General features: G+C 40.6%; 1 protein-coding gene across 4 annotated transcripts in view; it reads left to right on the plus strand.

Moving 5' to 3' along the window:
* Positions 1–26,098, plus strand: part of TOM1 (target of myb1 membrane trafficking protein) — a 1,917,838-nt gene that overhangs the window by 1,766,694 nt on the left and 125,046 nt on the right. For 2 of the 4 annotated variants that reach the window (XM_044068060.1, XM_044068077.1), the window contains 2 exons: positions 3,549–3,578; positions 5,449–5,508. In XM_044068060.1, the coding sequence (XP_043923995.1) occupies positions 3,549–3,578; positions 5,449–5,508 (90 nt within the window). The remainder of the gene's footprint in view (positions 1–3,548; positions 3,579–5,448; positions 5,509–26,098) is intronic. The other 2 variants (XM_044068069.1, XM_044068086.1) reach the window with 1 other exon arrangement.

The following is a 26,098-nucleotide window of genomic DNA, read 5'->3' on the forward strand; positions in this document are numbered from 1 at the left end:
GCTATCCCATCAGTTATGAATGTAGGCGAGATAGGATCCCATTACATCTTTTAGTTATGTACTTACCATAACTTCGGATGTATGGGATCCATCTCGCCTACATTCATACGCACTCCCTCCTTCCCCTTCCCATTGGATTTAGAGGGAATGTTGCTACTTACTGAGTTTTTCTCTTGAAGGACTTTAGTTTGTTACAGTTGCTGGTATGTCTCTGTGTCTGGATGTAGGTATGAAAGCGTACAAACAAGATCTGGGGAAGCAGGCGTGGTGCATTCTGGGATAAGGGGTAGCCCAGCCAATTAGAGACTTCATTCTAGTATATAGTGGCCGAGTCGGAGCCGATGGATCGGCTCCGAACCCATCAGTTATGAATGTAGGCGAGATGGATCCCATACATCCGAAGTTATGGTAAGTACATAACTAAAAGTTAACCACTTATGTAAGTTTTCACTAATGGTGTGATAGTCTGATAATTACTTAAAGATGGTAGCTGTGACACTGTCTTAAGTGAAGGAGCACTCCAAAAAACTTGAAATGTATTTAGAAATCAGTGATACTGACGTGATGTTGCACCACAACAGTATACTGTTTTTCTTCTGAGAAGTAGCAGCTTTTCAGTTTGTTAGTTTTAGCTAGGGGGAGTGGTGGAAGCTGACCTTATTTAACATGCTGCTTATAGTACCGAGTAGGTCAGATCCAGATCTTGGTCAAATGTGGCCTTAGGCAGGGCATTAAACTGGGACCAACCCAGCTATACTAATCTCCTATTACCTGACTTCCTCTCTTCAGTTACCATAAAACATTGTTCAAACCTATAAGTTTGCATATTATTTTCCTCTTTACTTTTACTGTGATCAGAGAGATCTGGATTTAATGTAAAACTTTTATTTCATATTTGACAACAAAGACATTAACAGCCATTTTCTAAACAAAACAGAAATCTGTCACAGTGAAAACAGACTTAGCATGAACAATAGTAAATGCTTCTTCCCTTGAAACTCATATTTTCTGAAGGTGCCTCTTTCCTGCCATTATACTACAAGAGACATGGTGGGATTAATAGTCAAATAGCATACAGAGAGGCACTAATTAGTGGTTGTGTGAAGAGTGCAGGGATTTAAATATAATGTGTAACACATTTGCTAACAACTGGGGCAGCCTACTCGATGCAAGTGTCCTTTTTCAGTTGTAGCCCAGGAGCGTTATCTGGTAAAGTGACTTGGTCAAAGTTGCACAGCAGACAAACAAAGGCTGAGGGGATCAAACCCTGCACTACAGGAAGTAGCCAGTTACCTTGCTGATCTGTACCAAGTGCCAGACAAACATTATTGTAGCCTAACACAGTACATTTCAGACCATCCTTCCTGCAAAAAAGCAATTTAAATTAAAAAAAAATAATAACCAGAGGTAAAATATTAACATTAAACATTTAAACTTCATGTTGTCCAGTTTATTAACAACCATATAGTAAACACACTCAGTGGTCAACAAAACAAGAAACAGAGGATGATATCCAAAAAACATGGTTCAAATGATGCTGCTCCTGTTTACTACAATCTTTTCCTTGTTTTACACCATAACTACTCTTGGGTGGAGGCACCAAGTATACATACGCAGACCCATATATACACACGCATGGCCATCAATTACAGCCCTTTCTGTGAGTGTCTCTACAAAGCACCAAATGTTTAGCTTTATGTTTTTGGAGACTCCTTTGCAAAGACATATTTCTGAAGCATTGTATATTGACTGTTTGACTTTATGCGGGCACATTTGAAACTATATTCATCTCGTAAGGTCATTCGCAATGTGTGCTTTAGTTTAGTCTTCTAGTCTTGGACTTCTTTTAAAGAGTGCATTTTTTTTTCTTTACTGCCCACTTGACTGACCCAGTGGTTCATCTACCTTTATCCATTTCTCCTTAGATACTAGGACTGGTCCAATAACAAAACAAGCAGGCTCTCTTGTCTGGATGAAAGCAAAACTTATAAAACAGAAATCCAATCATGAGTCCAACCAGAGAGTGAATTTATTACATTAAGTGCTTTCATCCAGAACACATAAAGGACTTCATCAGAATCTGAATCATGCAGCTAACAATTCTGTGTACAAGCTAGACACAGTCATGGAACAAACAGCATATCAGCTGATTATAATGTTCAGTGCAATTTAAAATGTCAAAGATAACAAATCAAAATAAACTAAATTGCATAAGTGTGCTTATATATATAGCTTAATGACATTTTGTTTGCAATAAATGTGTTTATATGTAGCACAAATTACATTTTGTAATTATTTTTAGTTAACTGTTTTTATTTGTAATTATTCAGCAACATTTGTCTGGATTACCTGATTGTATCACAGGTAAAAAGTAAAACAACACACTCTACAAGGTTTAAGAAAATTATAAAGTCAAGATGTTCTTTTATTATGAATCCTGTACTGGCATCCCCCTCAACTCAAACTTGTGGGACAAAACCCTCTCTTGCACTGTAGCAAGCTGGTGGTATAGTTAAATCACAACACATGGAGAGCGCCAACTGTGACCACAAATGCAGTGTTGGATTCATTTCTGAAGTCTCAATATCTTCAAGGTGTTTGCCATAAAGTAATTCTAGTACTGCATTCCTGCAGTTGGTATCTCTCAATTGTCCCCTTATCAGCTCGAACCAGGAACAGACACTTTCTGATATCCCTGCCATATTTATGCCTTTGAGAAGACCTAGCGAGAAAATGTAGTGGTGGATTGAGGTCCTATTGCAGAAAACATTTACATAAGTTCCTCATTTCAGTAACATGTTGTCAATTAAATTGTACTATGTACAGCTACAGTGGGAAGGGAAAAACATTCTGATGGAAAGCCTACGTCATGCTTATTTCATGAATTTTTTAAAATTATTTTTGTAAATTGCTTCACAGTTGTCACAGAGAGAAAACCTGCTGTAATCTCTTCCAGGTGTATAAGTTTAACTTTCATAAAACACATTTGTCATGATACTACAGATTCACTCCATTAAATGACACTTTCCTCTTGCTTTTCACTTCATTCCTACCCTGGGGAGGGGAAGGCAAAACATACTGGTAATGTTTAATTTTATTTTTTTATTTCATCTTTGCAGTTGTAAGGAGTTAACAAATATATTTAAACTGTAGCAGTTTTACATAAAAAGTATGCATACTTAGAGCTTAATGTCAGTTCTGTTTTTCATGTCAAACAATTACCAGCCTGTACAATGTTTAAGGTAAAAAGAAAAATGGTGTTTTAGAATGTAGAATACCATATGTTTTTATGCATAATCCAAAGAGCTGCCAGTAAGTAATGAAATTTGCAGACAAGTTGGCGTTTCAGACATGTCCCTGACATGTAGCCCAACTTTAAAAAACTATGTAGTAGAGCTTCTTGAGAGAAAAATTAATTCAGATACTATTGAGCAGCAGACATTAGAAGGTGGAGTTTAGAACCCCAAGTTTAGAGACTGATTCTTGTGTAGCAAGTCAATTTTTAGGCAAAACATTTACTACATTCTTTCACTATTTCCATGTATCAGGGAGTTGCAGTTTTACACAATGAGTGGATGGTAAGTAATGCAAAAGGGATTTGGTGCTTCTGAATGGGACTTGGTTGGTATACTTACCATAAACTGATGTTGTTATAGCAACATGGTGAAAAGCAAGGGGCATTGGAAGGCTCTTAAAACAATTCTGAAATCTTTGGCATGATGTAAAATAATTCTAAACCCGTCTGCGGTAGTAAGTTCATGTGCTGCTTCCTGCAAAATTCAAAATATTTAAGTAACTGCAGCATACCTTTTACAATTTCATAGTCATCAGACTTCTTTCTTGTAATTTTATCAGTATTGTTGCTGTTGATAAATACATGCCAAAGACCAAAAAAAAAATAAGAGCTTTCTTATGGACTTGCATTATGGAACTAGTTTCTTGTTTAGTTTTGGTTGTACCTATTTTCGCTATTAGAATGTTTTTAAGGACTTGCTTTGCTGTACTCTGTTTTATCTGTAAGGACCTTGAAACATCCCTGTTAATTATATGACATATATTAAATAGCCCCAGATTGTAGTTTAAGGGAACTTGAACTGTATTCAAAGCTCATGTCATGTGTAGAACAATCTTAACCAGTATGAACCATCAATTTTAAAGTGAAAGTTTCTCATGACAAATTCTCTGTCAGCTTAAAGAGAAATCTCCCAGTGTTCTCTTTTTGAGAATCAGTTTAGTGAGTTTGATAAGTTTATTAGATTTTATTACACATTTAGTTACAAGGTCAGGAGTTTGGTTACTCTAAGCTTCTTTTTCAGTGTTTCATCCTTTCTGCACAAGCAGCACACGTGATCAAAAGAGTAACAGATTGTGAATTTGCAGCAGGTGATGGGGAAAAAAAAAGAGTAAAGTCAAATTGCTTTTTATACACAGTGCTACCTGACGTGTCAGTAGTCATGGTAACAAAGACTGTGCTGTGTTATTAAATGCTGCTGCTGTCATTACATTTACATTACACAATTCCAAACTGTGTGTGCGTATCCAGCCTTTATAGGTATTGTGATCACTACATACATTTTTTTGTCCTTACCAACCTACAGTAACCACTACTATATCGTTCATAACCACAACTGTTGCACATGTACTGCCCATTTTTTCCTCTTTTCTGGAATGAGAGATTGGTAGGGGATTTGTTGGTTTCCTGTATGCCTCAAGCACCACCATAAAATGCAACACCAGGTTGAGCATCATACTGCATGAGTACCCCAGACCTGCCCCATGTAATGTCTGCAGCCATTAGATGGTCACTGCTTTTGCAGTATTTGCTTGTCTTGCACTTAGTACATTTATTGCACCACAGTCGCCAGCAGCTACAGTGTATTTTCAAAAACTACCATTTAAGACTCATTATTTGGCAGGGTATTATGACTTTAATGAACAGAAGAATTTAGCATTTTAGTGACTTCACAGCATAGAAATCATGTGGTAGTGGACGCTTAATTATTACAGGAAGGTATTGTTCAATATTGTTGGCTCAAATACAGATAATTTCATCCAGTAAAAGTTTCACTGTGAAACTTGTCATTTTAGAAGAATATTCAGAAGTGTTTTAAGTTTTACCTAATAAGGAGCAGTCCAGTCACCGCAGTTTCAAGGTTCCTGTATGCAGAGTATTTTGTAATATGTATACAGTGCTCCCTTATTTGACCCCTTTGCTTTCTTAGTGTTTCTAGCAATGCTACCATGTAGCCATCTACCTTCATTATCCACTATTCCCTTATGTAAGCAGAGGAGACAGAAAAGAGTGAGCACTGTTGGCAGTTTTCTTTTATCTGTTTATGGGAACTAGTTGGTAAAACCTTAGCATGTAGTAATGTTGCTTTTTGAAAAATGTAGTAACATGCAAAGTAATGTTTCTCCTGCATTTCTTCTCTTGCCTTTGCTTTCTAGATTCCTGTCACTCATGCCTGCCTTATGGATGACATTGAGCAGTGGCTATCGGCTGATATGGTAAACACATTTTCTACTGTATTTGTGATCATATAACAAACAGAAGTGAATAAGTGAACTGTATAAACACTTGAATTACATGTATAAAACAGTATGTATAAGAGGATAAGGACTGACAAACGTTTTGTATGGCAAGGACAGTCATAGGCAGCACATCGTCGTCATTAGATCACTCTTGCAGTAGCCTAAGCTATATAGATGTATCTTGCCATGGATGACATGACCAGCCAGTTTCCAAAGCTTTAGTGCACCTTCCACAAGCCCTTACATCCATTGGAGCACAAGCATGTGCTAGTATAAAAGCAGACACAGGCACCAAAAATCACAACTTCCTTTCTGTTTAAGCTACCAGCAATATTAGCTTTTTGCTGCATCTTCACAGGTTCAGCACTCAGCTAGTTTTGTCAAGTGGATATAAAAATCAAAGAAATGATGGCATTATTAAATGCTTTCAGAACGTTTTGAACTTCAGGACCTGTATTATTTATCACAGACAACACCACAGCGATGGGAAACATAAACAAATGGAACCAGTTCTTACCCTCTTTGCAGTGAGCAGTTATTATCCTGGAAGTAGCCCTACAGTTAAACGTTTCCCCACATACTACTTAAAATACATCAGAGCAAAATTTTGTGGCAGTCAAGCTGAGCAGGACCAGGACAGACCCGCAAAAAGGGAAATTACACCCCGGGGTCTTCCAGAAGATTATCCACCTTTGAGGAACTTCTTGAGTATACCAGTGTGCCTATCATCACAACAGGGCAGTTAGACGTTCTGCTTTGGGACTCCTTGCAAAAAGGCCTGGAGGACAGATGCCTTTTCCTTCTCATGGACACAAATGCCTTTGTACTGATAACTAGAGTCTTGTAATGATTCAAAAGGACTCTCAAAAAAAAAAAAAAAGACAGTTAACATAAGCTTCATCACACAATGGACTTGGGTAAGGGGTTCTTTCATCTACCCCCACCTTAGGCATCTTTTTTCTCTGTGAATGTGCAGCAGGTATTAAAGGGGGCTAAGAAACATGCTATTAGAAATTCATATATGGCTAAGTGGGAGAGATTTTCTAGTTGGTGCCATAGAATGAACCAAGATCCATTTTCCATTTAAGGCTGAAACCCCATTGGTTCTACAGTATTTGTGTGAGTAGCTCTGCAATATTTGTGTGAGTTATTAAGCTCTGGACTTTCTTACTCTTCTGTTTAAGATTCATCTTTCGTTCATTTTCTCCCTATCTGCCGACGGATACCTTCTTTCCTCTTTACTTCAAGTGAAACAGTTTTTGATAAAGGGCTGTTATCTATTTGTCCACCTAAAAAACAGGAGACTTCTCCTTAAGATCTCAAACTTGTACTAGAAAAATGTACCCCCTTTTCTTTTGAACCAGCATATGAGGCTATTTAAAGTTTTTAACATGGAAAACAGTGTCGGAGTTGCAAGCATGTATGGTGACTCAGCCCTTTCTCTTGCCTTTCACAGAGATTGTAAGCCTGAGAATTAATCCTTCTTTTATGTCAAAAATGATTTCAGAACTCACTTTGAATTAATCTGTACATCTCCCTGTATTCTTTCTTGAGCCAAAAAAACATCAACAAACCCCCCTTATTTTCCAATTTTCTACATGGAGTCAGGGTGTCATGCCAGCTGTTGCCATGTTTCTCAATTCAGTGCCACTCTATTACCTTTTTCCACAGTCATGCCTGACTGTTGTAGCTCTTCTCTCACACAATCCACACCCTTGTTTCCCTTTGCCATCATCCTGTCTGTCCCAAATCTTCTTCACCAGATTGTCTTCTGATTTTTCTGCACATATGCCCAAACCACTGTAATCTGTTCTCTGTGACCTTCTCTGCAATTGGACCTACTTTGGCTTTTGGTGTGATGGGTTCATTTCTTCATATGTCCCACAGTGTGCATATTGCCTACCCATCTCAGGCACTACATCTCCATCACCTCTAGCTTCCTCAGCTGTTCTGCCTTTACTGCCCAGGTTTCTATACCCTACAGTATTACTGGTTGTACTACCATTTTATATACCTTACATTTTAGCTTCTCTGGCATTCTTCTGTCATACACTACCCCTGACACTGTATGCCAGTTAGCTGCAGCCTCTCAAATTCTAGCTTTGACTTCCTCATTTAAACTTCCCTTCTCCTGAACCACCCGTCCAAGATGCTTGAAGCTGTTTTTCCACTGTTTCCCTTCTTTCTGAATTCTCAGCTTCTTCTGATTCTCCCATTTGCTGCCATTGCAACTGTCTTATCTGTACTCAGTTTCATCCCACGTGCCTTCAGTTTTGCATTCCATTCCCCTATCATTTGCTGAAGTTAATGTTCAGAGTCTGCCTGTAATGCCAGATTATCTGCAAGAAAGTAACTTTCAGTAGCATAGCTAGGGTGGGTGAGAGGAGTAGTTGCCTCTGGTGCAAAGTATTAGGGGGTGCAATTTGGGGGCCATCCGTCATTCCAATTGCTCTTTAGTGCAGTTTTGGATTTTAAAAAATGGTATTGCATTTGAGGTCAAAACTGAGTGCTGTACCACTCTGTGTGGTCTAAATTGTAGCAACTGTTTGCTACACTGTAGCAAGTAGTTTGCTAAAGTTAAAAAGTGAAAGAAAATCATTGTATTTTTTTAAATTAAAATCTGAGCTCTGTAGCATTCCATGAAGGCAGGTTGTAAACTGTAGCAACTGTTTCCTTTATTTGTTTCCTGCAGTTTAAAATACCAATTGTTTTCAGTTAAAACCTGAGTAGTTTGCTACAGTTTAAAAAGGAAAACAATTTTTTTTTTTTAATAACTAAAATCTGAGTACTGTAGTACTCCATGCAAGCAGGTGATAAACTGTAGCAACTGCATGCTACAGATTAATAGAAGAAGATTTTTTTTACTATGCTGCGAGGAAAGAGAGTTGGGGCCAAGGCACATAAATGGGACCTGAATGGCAGGGGTGTGTCATACATCTAACCACCTGGTTTGTGGGACTGACACAGGTTACTGCTTGAGCCAGCTACACTTCTAGTAACTTTGTTGCTCTATCCCCTCCAAACTGTTTGCTTCTGTAGTCCATCATCAGTATGAACAGCAGTGGGCTCAGAGCTGAACCCTGGTGCACACCCACTGAGAACCCCTCTGTGAGACTGAAGACTGTTTGTACTTGAATCACTGGGTCCAAAGTACATAGCCTGCAGTAATTCTACAAATGTTTCTGGGACCTTGATCCATTGCAGAGCTGCACAAGTCAGCTTTCTTGGGACCTTGTCATATGCTTTCTCCGAGTGTAGGAATGCCCAGTTGGACTCTTTCCTCATCTCTAGCTTCTCCTTTAACATCTGCCTCACTGCAACCATCAGGTTGGCTACGCTGCATCCTGATCGGAATCTGAACTACTCATCTCCCATGTTACTTTCTGCTACTCTGCAGATTCATTTATCTCCCATCTTACTTCCTACGACTGTGTGTATTCATTTATCAGTCACCCTCTCCAGAGCTTTTATGCAGTGTGATAGGAGTTGGATACCTCTATGCTGCTCACAGTTTAGGATGCTCCCTTTGTTCTTGTACACTGTCACTAGTGTACTTATTCTCCAGTCGTCTGGGATATTCCCTTCTCTCCAAACTGCTGCGAGTACTCTCAACCAATATTTTGATCATGTCAGCTTTGATGTTATCTAAGCCTGCTGCTTTCCCTGACTTTTATTTTCCTTAGTCCTGCTTTTACTTCTTCTATGGTGGGCTTCTCTTCTTTCATCGTAGGCTGTTTTGGGAGCAGTACAGCTTTTGTGAGGTTTTCTTCAATTAAAATCTGCTGGAAGTACTCCTTCCATCTGCTTTTGATGCCCTGTTGACTGGTGAGCAAGTTATTGATGACATCCCTTATGTAAGGTGTCTGACTTTCTTCTTTCTCTTTTTCTCTTTGCCTTGCACCCTGATGGAGTTTCTTTGTGCAAACTACTCACTTTCCAGAAGCTGATGCCTTGTTCTTTACTATTAATTCATCCCTTAGCATTTTTGTTAGCCAAGTAGTATTTCTTCTTAGCACGGTCTGTCTTTTCCATCTCCCATATTTTTTCTTCACTCCTTTCTTTTGATGACCTCCTGGACTTCTGCATTCCACCACCAGCTCTCCTTATGTACCTTATTTTCATACCTGGCTTGGCCACATGTCAGTTCTGTAGTCCTAACACATACTGTTATGAGGTGCTGCCATTCTTCTTCTTCACCTTCACTTATTTTCCCTTCATCTTGAGGTGGTTGAGCCCTGAGATTTCTTTGCTCTCTTGTGTTTTCTCTCCAGTCAACCTCCACATCTTCAGGTTAGTCTCTGTTGACTTTAGCACCTTCTCTGACCACTGATTGCAGCTGATTGTGGCAAACAGTGGTTTATGCTGTGGGCCAGCTGTTTCATTGAGGATGACTGCAATCACTAATTCTACCCCACTGACCTTTCCTTACTGGGAGGAAGTCTACCCAAGTTGAATGCTGGCCTTTCTTGTATGTGTTCTTGTGACTTTCTCTCTCTTGCTGAACCATGTGTGGGTCACTATTAAGCCATATGGCAGACAGAAGTCTAGACTGCCCTTTCCTTTCCCTTTTTATTCCTATTGCCTCACCCATTGTGGACACAGACGGTCCTCATAACCTGTTCTGTCTGTCACGATATGTGCTTTCAAGTCACCCATTATCAGCACCAATTCTCATTGTCTTGCTTTGTCTGTTAGGTGCTACAAGTGCTGTCTGAATGCACTCTTTTCCTCACTATCACAGCCTGCTGTGGAGCATATGCTGAGATTATGAATAGCGCCAAATCCTTATACTGGAGTCTGATTGCTGTGAGCCTGTCACTAATTCTGATTGCATCCCTCACTGTCTTCTGAGGCCACAATTCCCACACAATTTCTAGCCTGCCTGCCGCCTGAGTAGTAGACTGTGGATCCCAAGCCAAGTGGCTTTGCTGCACTACTCTTTCATATTGTCTCCTGGATACATAGGCTATCCAGCCTCCTCCTTACCTTCATGTCATCCACTTATAAGCTGCATTGTGTCAGTAAACCTATATTGACTGTAGCAGTTCTAAATTCACAGTTTTATCAAGTACTACAAAACTGACTGTAGGGCTAGGGCAGGGTTTACCAAGGTTATACTCCAGGGCTCCTGGACTTTGATCCTTCTTCTCCCTCCCTTTCTAGCTAAGTTTTAGTGTTTAGCCAATTAGCTTAGGTTATTGCAGAGAAGAAATGCAGGTTAATGCAACTGTGATCCAACAATGATCACAGTTGTGTTAAGTAAACACAGCATAACGGTAGATGTTCTTATAGGTCACTGTTGCAGTACAGCCTTCCCACTCTCTCCTTCTCCATTGTTGTTTTCTTATGCTAGTGTGGGGGGTCCCTGTCTTCCCTTCTCCTCCTAACATATACTTTATTTACATGGCTCTAGCCTCCCTGGTTTCTGGGTAAGAAAGCTGTGATGTTTGGTGCTGATATATCTACATTTATACTGGCTCATTCTTAAGCTCCACCAGATGTACAGGCATGTGGAAGGCACCCTAAAGCGGGCCAGATGTCCAAATTTGGCAGGATACATTCCATGTACTGTAGGTTATGTGCTACTGCAGTAGTGAACTCTTTGGATATCTACTGTTATGGTAAGTTTACGTATGTAGCTATACTTACCTCATTATATCTGAATATAAAGCAATGAAATGCAAATCTCCAAGAAGGGTGGGCTAGATCTCACACTGGGGACCCTCTTGGTGCATTCATCATGGGGTCATTATCCTTCTTGTCTTAGTTTGGCGGTTTGTCTTAAAAAACTCTCTTGTTTGGGCATTGGGAATGTGGTAGACCAAGAGCCATCTACCAGCAAGTTATGATATCACATACCCCACTAGAAGAACATGCCAAGACTTAAGCTTCCCAATTTGTTTCTGTCATTCAGAATCTCGGACCTGATGTTTGTCATGGAAAATCTGTCATGTTGTATCCTCAAATTAGCTAATCCATCATAATGTATACTTGGCCACAAGAGTAGTAGCAGAGACCTGCACTGACATTGCTTGTATTGTTTGGTAGAGAATTACCAAGTGGAGCCCTGCTAGCATTTCCATTGATTCATCTCGATCATCAGTAGAAAGTAGTAGTAGAAGCTCTTGATTTGCCTCATTACCTGAAGGATGGCAGTGGTTGAGCATGCCTCTTGTAGAGCTTGACAGGAGAGTCCCTCATGCAACCCCAGTACTATACCAGAGCACTACCAGAAAGTGAAGGAAGCTGAGGGGTAAAGAAAGTAGATGGAAGACAGCAGACTCTCTATCCTGAAAGTAGGTTTGTCTTTGAGAGCACTGCATGATCCCCATGGGTCACATAGATGCCTACCCGTAGGATGGTGCTCCATGTTCACAAATGTCTTTTGCTTCAGTGGCAAAAAGATGCCTGTGAGAAGTGCACAGTGACAACCCACCTTGGGGTGGATTCTCAGGCAAAAACACTGTTTTTCTTTCAGTGGAATGGTCAAAACAAGCTTACAGTTGGTCTAATCCTGGGAATAAATCCCTTACCTGGAACTCAGTGGTTATACTTGAAGTATGGGGTTTTCTCCCCAGGCCTTCACTCAAGCTATGCATGACTTACTGGCCTAGACTGAGGAGGATCCACTGCGTCCCAAGCCAAAGGTTTGGGCACTTCATGTCCATCAGTTGTCTTGTGAGATCCTTCATTGGGGATGCAGGACTGCTCCCCTAGGGTATATGGCCTGAGACAGCACTTGACCAATTGCATGCTTCTCCTGCCATTCTGCCACCCTTGGCAGGTATTCTTCTGTGTGATTGCTCATCACGCAGCACCTGGCATGTGACCATTAAATACTCAATCTCCTCCATATGCCTTATTACTTATTACTATCTGAAGTGTTTGGGAAACTCCGTCCTGAGAGAAGTTAAATAATTTGGATACCATTTTCTCTAAAAACACAAATAAATAAATAGAGTTGCACAACTTTGCCTCTGGGAGACCCTTTCTTTGGGGGAAAAAAAACTCCTGCTTCCCCCAATGGAGCCCATCATCAAGCATGCTGGTATATGTATGTTGCATGGAAGCATTGTAATACAGGTCCATTGACTTCCAGAAAAGCATGCAGTTTTTACAAGCACCCCAAGTAAGTGATGTTAAGTCCTGACAAGATGTCCTAAGGTGGCTCTTCCTACGTTACCACCTGAAAATGAGTCCAGTGCTTTAGATGGGGAAAGAAAGATATTTTTTCTGCTATGATTGAGCTTTAATCTCCTTCTAGTATCTGTCTCATCTCTCCTTGATCAAACACTGTCTGTGCTGAAGGTAATTTTGGTCAAAAGCCTATCTACAGCATCCACTGTAGACTACCATTTATTTGGCTTGTTGTTACTTTAATCATGCAATTGATATGGCAGCAAGCTCATGACTGTGCCTGCAGAGGTTGGTACAAGCTGATGCTGTCTTGTCTTAAGGAGAAGGTCTGTCAGTTTGTTCCATAAGAGTAAGTAGGCTTGTGGTAGAGGGATTCTGTGGCTCTCCTGACTCCTCTCTCGTCTTCTAGATCGAGTCAGCTTCCTAAAACAAGAAGCCTCTCAGACGTTGGAGAGCTTTCAAACATCAGATTGGCTTACCTCCCAAGTATGTAGCAGCCCTGCTTCCCAACTGGCAGACCTTGCTTGCTGAGCGACAGTGGTCCTGACCGTTTTCCAGTGCTTTTGTGGGAGGGTCAAGTTTTCTAAGTTTGCCGTTAGACTGAAAACCCATTAAAAAAAGCTAGTTATTGTGGTCTCATCTATGCTCAGAGACCAAGCTGTCTTCATAGAGCTGTTGTAACTGAAGTCCTGAATATGGAAGCATAAAGGTTGGTCTTGTTTCAGAATGAGGCTGCATGGTCTGCTCAACCATCTTTGATCCAAAGGTGGCAGAAGGCTCTCATCCCATTCTGGACCTCATTGACTTCAATAATCACATATAATAAGCTAATTTCAGGATGCTGATTCTCAAGAAGTCCACACTCCTACTGCTTCAGGCTCTTCTGATGGTGTTGCTGGACATAGTGGACATCTAAGAAGTCATTACTTTTATGATTCATTCTTGGGGACTTCAATTCAAATGCAGAGTGCTACTCTTTGGTCTTTCACATGCATCCGAAGTATTTATATGTTAACTATATTGACAGAGGCCTTACATGAGAAGAATCGTCATGTGTTCTTTTACCTGGATGTCTCCTTGCTGATGTCTGCAGTGATTCCCTGCTACCTTGACTGACATGAGTGTCTCCCTGATTACAGTCTCTGTGTGATATTGTGTTCCTATACTTGTTCGTGTTATCATGATGGAGAATTGCCTTCACTGGTACAGAGATGGGTCACCTCTTTTCAGTCTTTTCTGCCTGTGAAGATGACCTAAGAGGAGGTTTATGGACTCAGTGTTGTAAACGAAGGTGTTTTGGAGTCACAGGGCCATAAATAGATTCATAGGTAAGTACTAAGCTGGCTGCCTTTCAAGCCATTTTAAACCTAGCCAGTTTCCCTTTTTGTGCTCAGATTAACCTATTCCATTTGGTTAGTGATTGGTCTTACCCATCCCATGGTACATAATTTTATATTAAAGCTAATGAGAATAACTGGGATCATACCATAGGCAATATGAGGGGACACATGCATGGGATAAAGCATTTAGGCGCTACCTCTGTACAGTAGTAGGAAAAGAACATAAATCAGGAGTTGTCCGTGATCACTGCAAACCACACCACATTTATTTAGAACAAGAACCTAAGCACTTTCGTTTGTAACTATTAGACTTTTTCAGACAATAGAGTGGAAGTAACACACTACTATTTCAAAACTTTTGAAATCGCATGACACTTTTGCGCCATAAATTTTAAAGTAACAGTGGAACTAAAATACCATAAAAGCATTAATGTTGTAAAAGGAAAAAGTAGTAAAAAATACAGCAGTTTTTTATAACAGTACCAAACAATAAAGCCTTTTAAGAGTATTGCTCATAAATGCATAATACTTTATTTGAAAAACTTTTAACGTTGGTAAGCTTTTAATTTCAGTAAGCAAGTGATGGATACAGTCCCATCAAGTCCTGGAGGGTTATCTGCATTAAGACATAATTGTCATAACAGCTCTTTTTTTCTCTAAAACTAACCCCCAGGGACACTCCCTGGTGTTGACATCAAGCTGATCTAACACCACAAATTTAAAACAATGCTGCAGGCATTCACTTAAATGTTTAAACAGGACATTACTGTCATTTTTTGTTCTGATGGCATACAAATGTTCATAAACTCTTTCTATGAACATGTGCTCAGTCTTTCCTAAGTAGAACACTGAACAGTTCTGACATAGGGTCATATAAACAACCCTTTAGACAGGCAGTTGGGTCTACCATTAATATACCATGTTTTATTTTTATTACAATATGATACGCACACAAGATGTCTTTACAAAACTTGCATGAACTACGTTTAAAGATACCTTTCTTCATACTATCCTTGTTTCTTTTAAATGATTCAAGCATATTTTTCATACAAATCCTCTTCCCATAGATGACCAGTGGCCCTTTAAAAAAGTTCTTCCTTAAGTCTGTTTTGTCACATACTAATGCCCATTCTTTATTCAACACCCACCTAATGAATTCAGAGTCCAATGAAAAGGTGGTAATAAAACTACAGGTACAAGAATTTCATTACCAGTTGCCCCAGGGTCCTTATTGTCAGAAAACGCAGGTGCACACTGGTTCTTCTTCAGTCCAGTATAGGATGGTAAAAATTCGATGATCTCTTACAAATGACCTCATTCATAGAGTTGTTAATAAAGGTCTTGGGGTAACCCCTTTTCAAGAACATATTTTTAAGTGTCTCACATTCTTCAACAAAATCATCAAAAAGTGTAACCATATGTGCCGCTCTGACAAACTGGCCCTTAATGACAGCTTGTTTTTTGTTTGGTGGGGTGGGAGCTGGAGCAGTGATGGAAAGAATTTGAGTAACTGGGTTTTCGAAAGATCTTAGCTGTTATGTTTTTTTTTTTTTTTTTTTTTTGTCCTATCCTTCAATAATTTTACGTTCAGGTATGAAATGATGTCTTCTCCTACTCTGTACATGAATTGTAGGAAATCGGTGGTCTGATTAATGTCCATGTTGGTGTGAATGACCTGAGACATACCTCCATGGACTACATGAAAAGAGACATGGAGGAGCTTTCGGATCTTGTAGCCCGGGCAGGTATGACCTAAGCCCTGAGTAGCATCCTGCCATCGCCCAGAATGAAACCACAGTACAGGGACAAAATGATTGACTTCAACAATTGGCTAAGCTTCTGGTGTCATTCTAAGGGGATCCAGTATCTGTTTGCCTGGGACAACATGGTCGACAGACCACGATGCTTTGCCAGAGAGGGCCTGCACCTCTCACCCCTGGGATTCCGGATACTGGCTAAGGCTCGTGCCACCCCTATAGTGCCTTTTTTAGGCAAGGTTCAAATGCTAAATTCACCAGCATAACAGGTACAAGCAAGCAAACTCTGAGGGTAATGCTGCTCAATGCTAGAAGTCTAAACCTCAAAATGCACTCACTCGAGGCACTTCTTAAAATGGGGGAACATCGACATCTGTGCAGTGACAGAGACCTGGTTCAAGGCTCCATAGAGCACCCCTGCACTACTAGGCTATAATTCATACCACACCTTTCGGACACCTAACCTGGACCAAAACACTAAAGGCGGAGGAGTGTCCATATTCATTAAGGATATCCACACCTCCAGGCTAGTTGCTCAACATAATGCATCTGAAATTATCCAAGTACAACTAACACTGGGCAAGACTGCAATCCAGGTTGTAGTTTGTTACAGATCCCCCACCATGCCCCAGGATTCCCACTCTTCATTTCTTAAGATACTGGAAAATATTAAGGTACAACCCAATACCTTAATTATGGGCAATTTCAACTACCCCACCATCAACTGGGAAAACTGCTCATGTACCAACTCATTCGCTCAATGTTTTCTGGAATTCATAAATTCCAACGCCTTGGATCACCTTGTCCCCACCCCCACCAGGGGCAGCAATATCCTGGACCTGGTAATTACCAATATGGGTAACCGGTGTTCCATGCCAGAGATCAACTCCTCAGTGGTCAGATCTGACCACAAGCTAATCACCCTAGACTTCCATATCTCATCCCCACCCCCATTAAGGAAACCACCGTCAAAAACTACTCCAAAGCCAACTTCATGCTTCTTAAGACAGAAGTGGCAAACTTCACGACACCCTTGCAGACGGAACATAGAGGTACGACTGCTGAATCTTACACAAATGCACCGTATAAGCACATACACAAGTGCATGGATTGTGCCATCCCCAAAGGAACCAAGACGCTATCCTCCAAAAAAAAGGAAGCCAATCTGGTGATCCCCTGCCATAAACAAACTCTACAACAGAAGGAAGAAGCTGTTGCAAAAAAGAGTAAAATTGGTACCCATGAACTACCACATAGGCGGTAGCTCACTAAACACTGAAAGTGTGATAAGAGACCTCAGGACACAGGTGGACAGTAGTCTCTCCTTTGATAACCACATCGCCACAGTAGTCAGGAAATCCTTCTACATGGCACACTTCATCACAAAAGGGTTCTCCTCTAGAAAAAAGGAGGTCATTGTTCTTCTCTACTCATCCATCATCAGACCCATTGTAGAGTACAATGCCCCGTTTGGCATGTATCTCACAAGACACCTACAACAATTGAAAAGGCCACAGAAGTACCTCACTAAGAGGATTACTGGCCTGAAACAGATGCCATACGCAGACCGTCTCAAAAAACTCCTGCTCTACTCTGTCACATATCGTCTACTCAGAGGCGATCTCTGCCTAGCATACAAAGCTATGTCAAACCCAGGGCTGTTTGGCATGCTACACTTAAAGAAATCCCAGTCTTTCCATACCACACACTCCAGGGACCTAAACCTTGTCACCACAATAAGCAGAACATGCTGGAGGGATAGATTCCTGACCCGGAGACTTCCCATACTCTGGAACAAACTACCCATTCATGTCAAGCAAAGCTCCTCATTGGCCCTCTTTAAGAAAAATCTTGACGACTGGATGGGAAATAGAAAATTCACCCTGGGGATCACTTCTGCAGCACTGCTTGACAGGGGCATGGGAAAATAATTTTCTTGGGTGGCGAAAGCCAGGGAACCCTTTTGGCTAGGCTTATATAGGCCCCAGGGCCTATAGCCTATTACCTACCTATGAACCTATGAATTCGATAAACTCATAAATCTTATCCACACCATCCTTCCAAACAGTAAATATATCATCCAGGTACCTCATATAAAGGTACCAGGAATCCTTGAAGGCACTACTAAAAATGTATTTTTTTCTGAAATCACCATGTTAGCATAAAGGGACCGACAGGCTGAGCCCATGGCTACACCCTTCTGTTGCAGTATTTTTTCACTACTTTTATCCTTTTATAACATAATACTTTTATGGTATTTTAGTTACATTGTTGCTTTATAATTTTTGGCGCAAAAGTGTCATGTAATTTCAAAAGTATTTAAATAGCAGTGTATTACTTCCTTTCTATTATCTGAAGAAGTCGAACAGTTCCATACGGAAGCACTTATGTACTTCTAAATAAATGTGGTGTGGCCTGCAGTGATCATGGAGCATTCGTAGGAGTGGGTTTCAACACAGTATAAGTGACAGCTTCTTTTCCTGTCTCAAGAGTGCAGACTATCAGATTCCAGGTCAGGAATGTAATTCACAGTACCACAATTTCAGCCCGGTTGATTCTTCAGGCTTTAGGGTCAATGTCAGCAGCCATAATTTTAGTTCCTCTAGCAAGATTTCATATGAGAATTCTTCAGTGGATGCTAGCAGTATAATGGTTGATTCTTTATCAGTGCTTGTTAGGCCAAATAAGAGTCACTCAGGCATGGAAGAGATACTTGTGGTGGTGGATTTGATCAGATCAGGTTCTAAAAGGCCATCCTTTCATTTTCCCTCAGCCCAAGGCTATAGTAACCACAGACACTTCCCAGATTGGGTGGGGGGCACTTCCTAGGGCAAACAGTCCAAGGCTCTTGGTCACCCGAAGAGGCCAATACACATATCTATGTCCTGGAAATGACACCATTGCTGTTAGCATTGCAGGCCATCCAAGACTCTCTCCCTCCCTTTCGGGACAGTTGCAATTCAGACAGTATGTCAGTAGTTTGGTACATCAAAAAACAAGGGGGAACCAGGTCTTACCTTTTGTGTTGAGAAGCCCTCAGAGTGTGGCAATGGGCAATCTCTTGCAACATTTTCTGATAGCAATGCACATTCCGGGGAAGTCCAATGTAACAGCAGACAAATTGAGCAGGTCCATTCTACTACCTCATGAGTGGTCTCTCAACAGGAATGTGGCAGAAAAGATTTTCCGTCAGTGGGGCCAGCCTTGCTGCGATCTTTTTGCATCTGCCCTAAATAACAAATGCAGCACCTTCTTTGTCCCAATTCCCCCCACCGGGTGTATCATTGAGGGATACTCTACTCCATGATTGGCCACCTGGTCTTCTCTGTGCCTAAGCCCCAACTCTCCTAATTCCCAAATTTCTGCAGAAGGCTGCCTAGTTGAAAAGCAAAGTCATCCTCATTGCACCTTACTGACTGAAGCAGATTTGGCCTCATCTTCTATTTTACCCACCTTTGATTCTGGATTCAATTCCAGATATTCTTTCTCAATCGACAGGCATGACTCATCCGATATCTCAAATCTCAAGCTTACAGTGTGTTTTTTTCAATTCCTTTAATAGCCAGACAACCGATGCCCTCTTTCCCAGTCCATCATATACTTTTATCTTTCCATATGGCTTCTGCAAGCAAACATTACAGACCTAAATGGAAAAGGTTTATTTTTTAGGCACATTAGAAACATTGACCCCTTCTCTGCTCCTGTACAAAGTGTTCTTGAATTTTTGGTAACGATTTTTAATGAGGGGGCTAGCTCCTCAACAATTGGAGTTCAATTAGCAACAATCTCTTCTTTCATGTTGGATTTGAGAATTCTTCCTTGACTTCATCTAAGCTTTGTAGGGCTTTTTTGAGAGGCACTCTCCTGCTGAGACCTCCCTATAAAGATCCTACTCCACCATGGTATTTACATTTGGTACTGCAGGCCTTAATTCATTCCCCCTTTGAACCAGGAGCAAAATGTGATCTTAAATTCCTGATCTGGAAAGCTTTCTTTCTAGTGGCCATTAGCTCTGCTAAAAGAATCTCAGAACTTCAAGCATTGTCCTCTAAGTGTCCCTATTTGAGTTTACATAGGGATAGAGTAACATTACGTGCCAACCCTTCTTTCCTTCCTTCCTAAGGTGGTGTCAGAATCTAGTATCAACCAATCCATTAATCTGCCAATTTTCTTTCCTAAATTTGCAAACAAAGGTGAGTATATGTTGCATTTATTGGATGCCACAGACAATTATGTATTTACTTATATAGAGCAAAAGAAATTAGGAAGACAGATCAATTATTTTTCTCCTTTGCAGATTCTAATTTGGACAAATCATTTGCAAAGGTAATTTTAGGTAGATGACTGATGAGTTGCATATCATTTTTCTACAAGTTGGGTCTATCCATGGGAACTTCTTCAGTGTTTCTTTCTAGGGCTTCCATGGATGACATATGTGTGACTGCAACTTGGGCCAATCCTCATACCTTTATTACTCATTATGAACTGGAGCTGGTCTCGAGGGGATGAGCAACCTTTGGCTCAGCAGTGCTGAGGAATATCCTTCCTTAGAGTCCACCTGGGATTTTAAGTAGCAGGAGACTCTGTCCCAGCAGTTGAGGACAGAGTGAAAATTGACAACATCAGATAAAGAAGTTTTGTACCCACCATAACATTCCATCTGTGTTGTCCATTTTCATTCTTTCTCAAGGTCCTACCCACCAACCCCCAACATTTTTCACATTTGATTTCTGGAAGAATGAGTGCTTATAAGGACACCACTGTCCCTCCTGTTAAGCTCCATGTATGGCTTATTCTGTCAGGAATAGTATGTTAGTACTTCCTACTTTATGTAAAACAGCAAACAGTATGTGGGGTATGTTAAGGGTTGGTACATTATGGGTAAGGGAGGAGCTCAAGAGCTTTTTGGTGACCACAAGCTAAAGTAATGTCTGAGTCATTGTGAGGATCAGATCCAAACCCAGCAGTTAAGAAACATACATACATAACTTCTTTTTACTGTCCACGTAAGTTCCCATATCCCAAACAAGTAGGCCAGCTCTTGGGGCATGTTGTTAATGTGGTAGTTCCCTGGAATATATGACTTCCCAAAAAGGATACAATAGTGCATTTTTTGGCATTTAGTTTCAATCCATGATTTTAACACCAGTTATTTATTTGGGGCAGACCTGCAGGATGGCTAAGTCATTTGCCTAAAAATCCTCTTGCAACATCTGTTCTTGATGTCAGAAGCAGTCTGCACTGTGTCTGCTGCACATCTAATGATGTATGTGTTGCAGTAAATTGTGTAGTTTTAGTAGTTAGCAAGTCAGCATACACTTAACAGTACTAATATCAGGCTCTTGCCAGCAGGCCCTGAAATGGTTGGCAGTTCCCATCAGTCTCATTATGGGCCTTCCTTTCCTGCATCTGAACTTGTTGGAAGCCCTGATGACACCCCTAAACTAGCTATGAGTGGATCCCACCGTGGCTTCTCCACTGTTCAATAGAGACAGGACCCCACATAAACCATTTAGAGTTGCAGACTTCTATTGTTGCTCTAGTGGCATTGGAGAACAAGGTGTACCTGTATCATTTTCTAATCTTGTCCAATAACTAATACTTTATGTGGTACCTGAAGGCTTGTCTCAAATGATGAGACGTGATGCATCCAGGCAGTGAACTATACATAAAGGTATGTTGCTTTCAGCAGTTCACAGAATTGCAGCGTGAACATATGGTTGTACTTTCTGAGTCACTCTTCCAGTCCTCTGCCAATGCTGAGAATCTTTACAGGCAGCAGTCTTCCAGCAGAGAAACTTTTCAGTGATCAACCTTTTCCCTAATGAAGTCCTTCACCTCTCTTGTTTTTTACAGCAGGACAAGATGGAGGTGGCAGCAGATGCAGCGTCTCTCATGGGATAAGTAGGATTCTCTGCATGCCTTCTCAGCATTCCTTGTGATTCTACATCTCATCATAAAATTCAGAGAACAACAAGCAAAACGCATCAAAATTTGACCTCTGTGGCTTTCTAGTTTCAGGCTTTCAGATTTTTTAGAACAGGAAACCTTCCTGATGATACAAGCCAGTAAAATCTGTCATAGTTTGGTTGACATCTAACTCCACCTTAAGGTACATATTCTTGTTCAGACACCTTAATCTCACTGAACTTAATGGGCAGAATATTAGAATTGAGTGAAAACTCGTAAGAAGCCTTCCATCCAAACAGAAGTGCCCTGTCTGGTAGAACAGGACACCCTGTACCACCCCATTTGATCAGCATATAGAATGCTTCTGAGGTAGACATCTATGTGAATGTTTCATTTATTCTGTGATCAGGATGATGCATATTTCTGCCCATCTTGATCATGTGGCAGGCATGGGTGTGGCCTAGCACAGCTTTCAACAAATTCCTCAAAGGTGTTTTGCATCTGTGCCCTTTTTTGAAGAACACTTTGTCTCCATGGGACTTGAAGTCCTTGACTCAAAGATTTGCTTTTCTGTTTGAAACATCAGTATTGGCAACATTGAAGTTCGTGATTTGGAATATGCTTTGCTTTTTGACCACTGCTTCGGCCATCAGCATCTTAAAAGAGTTTCAGACCCCGTATTTGTTGGGAAACATATCCTGTTTTTATTAAGGTTGTGTGTCCTATAGGACCAACAGAGCTTTCTTGCTGAAATTGTTTTCATTATTGTCCTAAAATCATTTCTACCTTCATCTTCTTTACAGGATTAGAACCTAGGAGAAAGAGCCTTTCAGACACAGACCTGCACCATCATCTCAGACTCTACCTAAAATGAGCATATGCATTCTGGAAGATGTTAACAGCAATTCATTTTATTTCTATGTATGTTTATTCATTATTGCTTTAGGAACTGAGAAGCTTGCAGTGGCTTGGCACACTCTCAACAGGTAGATTGCTAATCATCATCTTTTAACTGTCTTCTAGCTTTTGCTTTCCAAGTGTTTTACTGCTTGGAATTGTTCCCTGTCATAGACCAACTGAGGAGGGTTCCCCTGTTGTCAGATGTAACTGGTGAGTTTTTCTGTATCCAGTGGTATTAATTCCTCCATTGGGCAAGAGCCCATTGGCCCTTTCATTCTCAGATGGAGGTGAGACTTATGTGTTTGAGTGGGCCCATCTACTGATCTCTCAGACTGTCTTCTTCCCCCATACCCTCAGCAGCTTGCATGATCCACTGTAACTGCTATTCGGAGATATCTGCTCACTCCCATGCATGCCAAGTTTTGTGACTAAGTCATTCATTGCTGTGCAGTGTGGGCATACTAGCCTCTTGCTGCAGGTGATATATTTGCAGTTTTGTGAGTGCCACCAACAACGTGAGGCAGGCTGCCTCTGATTGTCAAGCATAGGTGAGTTGCTGTCATTTATTCACTCTTATCGTCCTCTTCATATTATTTCAAGAGCCCTTTCTATTTTATCCCAGTGTATTGTGATCGCCCCTCCATTCAGCTGTTGCTGTTAGAGTTCCCTGTAAGTCAAGCAAGCATGTATTTTTTTGTCTGTGTAATAGTGTGGATAATTTTTCTTGATTTGCATACAACGTGCTTGCACTTTCTCAGTAGTTTTTGTGGAGTGGTGGGCTTAGGGACCACATATGTTGTCCTCGCCCAGCATGAATGTGTTCTTGGTGCTGCTGCTTCCATGCTCACGTAAAAGCAGAAGCTTTGTAGAAAAATAGCCATACTGTGATAAGAAAAAGGGATATTGCCATTCATAGATCTTCTAAAGAAGGCCTCCATATAGATCAAGTGATATAAGACTGTATATGTTATTTCCTTAATTGACTGTCTTTGTTCCACAGGTAAGGAACAGATAAACTTCATGACTCTTAGTTAGATGGTCCATACAAGTGGCATTTTCTGGCACAGTTTGTGACAGCTTTGTATGCCAGATTTCCAAATAATTTCCAGATGGCTGCATTCCCTTCTTGTCCACGTGATTATCATTGCTGACTGTATTATAAGCAACATATGTGGTACAATGGACTTCTTCCTTAAATGTTGTTCCTCACTGTATGACTCTTTCAGTCATTTCCTGAAGTAGATAAGCAAAACAAATCACCCCACGGCAAACGTATCACTGCTGACAGACAGCACAAGTAAAAACAGCAAACAATATCCGGAAATACGATTCACAGTGAGCATATACTAAAAACTTTAACTTCTAATATTTAAAGTAGGTAAGCGCTTTTACCACCATACCGGTGGTTTCTTCAGACCTTTACAATCACAGAAGCAGTATAATACAGATTTTAAATAAAACCAACCATTAGTAACGCTAATCACTGTTTCAAACTCCCAAGACAAAACTTCCCCTTCCGTATGCGTAAAAATGCAATGACATCACTAGGAGCACAAAGACTCCTGAAGTAAATAAATCTTTAATGCAGGAGAGAGACCAGGCAGAAAAAAAAAAACAGCACTACAGTGTTCAGAAAGGCTGTAATAGTTTTAAAACTTGTTATATTGAAAATCATTTGTGTAAATAGTTTTAGTTTTGGATCTAGTTTGTTCCATTGCTGTCGTTTTAGGTACAGCATTGTACATTTTGTTGATTGCATAACTGTTGGTTTCATTTTTTTTTAAGGTTGACAAAACTTTCTGTTATTAGCACACTGTGATTTAGTTTAAAATACATTTTTTTCTGATTGAATTTTGTGCCCATCAGCAAACAATATGAATATATTCTTTCTCCATGTATTTGCGCCTTGTTTCAGTTTTATCTGCACATTAAGTGCTTCTTGTTTCCACATACATTATTTGTTCCCTCTAGTCAGATTTCCATTAACCTCCACACGTTTAAAATCATTTTTTTTTTTATTTGTATTTACTTGACAGGTGAAGTGGTCCAAGGACCATTTTCAGATGTGGCCTGGGGAGAAAATCATGCAGTATAAGATTGCACATAAAATGACAATGAATATTATAGACCCATATCCTGGCTTTGTAATGTTATGGTACATGTTTAGCTGTATGCATTCTACTACTAAGCACAGGCATTTACATATACACATACTGACATGTCATGTATGGTCATAATGATACACGCTGAATTTTTTATCCCTTCTTTACAGTCTGATTACTAACATGCTCTCCTTCAAGTGTACTCATACCTCATCACCTTCACCTTTTTGTCTTCTTTTTCCTGAACATCTCCTGCCCTAGCATTCCATACCCTGTAAATTAAAGGACTGCAGATCAAATGTATGAGTCTTCAGTCTGCTTTTCATGCACTCTCATTCCTCCTGTGTTGTGCCTAAACTTTCTGAACACTCTAGTACTGTTTTCCCTACCTCATCTGTCTCCTGTTTCTTTACATCTCTCCAGTTTTTGCAGTGAAGCTTTTACGTAGTCTGTGAGGGCAAGACCACCACTCTTTCTGACTTCTACCATCGCTTTTCTGCTCTCCTTCTACTCCAGCAGGCACATCTCCTATGTGTTCTGTGTTTTTTCTTCGACCTTCCTAAATTGCTTTTCTTTTCACATTCTTAAAACATAAGTATCTTTCTTGTATTTCCTTCTTTCCTTACATCTCCACCAGTGCCCGTACTCCCTCACTTTCTTATCTTGTCTAACATGTAATATTAGTTTCATAGTTTAGTACTATGCTATCTGCCCTGGGGCATTTGTAAGCCTAGCCATAGTGATGTGGCTTTCGCCACCCCATGAAATGGTACAAAGATGCACAGAATAGATTTAGAATACTGTGCCTCTGTCTAGTAGTGACACAGTGAAGGTTCCCTTATATAATAGAATTAGTTTACTGTGCCCCTGTCTAGTAGTGACACAGATGTGACCCCTGGGGTAAACTTACGATCTCCCATCCACTCATCAAGATTTCTCTTGAAGAGAGTCAGTGAGGGGCTCTGCCTAACATGAACTGGGATCTTGTTCCAGAGCATGGGAAGCCTCTGGGTTATGAATCTATCCCTCCAGCATGTCCTATTCATACTTGTGCCAAGGTTTAAGTCTTTAGCTCTCGTGGTCCTGATGGATTTGGATTTTTTGAGGTGGAGCATGTCCATCAGTTCCTGATTGGACATGGCCTTGTATGTCAGGCAGAGATCACCTCTGAGCAGGCGGTATGCTAATGAATAGAGCTGGAGTTTCTTTAGACTGGCAGAATAAGACATATGTTGGAGACCCTTGATCCTCTTGGTGAGGTACTTTTGTGGTCTCTCCAGCTGTTGCAAATGCCGGGTGAGGTACATACCAAATGGGGCATTGTACTCAATCATGGGTCTGATGAGGGAGGAGTATAGGGGTACAATGACATCCTTGGATCTGGATGTGAATCCCTTCATGATAAGGTGTGCAAGGTAGA

Source organism: Protopterus annectens, chromosome 1.part0 (assembly GCF_019279795.1).
Source record: "Protopterus annectens isolate FY-2018-M chromosome 1.part0, PAN1.0, whole genome shotgun sequence".
NCBI lineage: Eukaryota > Metazoa > Chordata > Ceratodontiformes > Protopteridae > Protopterus > Protopterus annectens.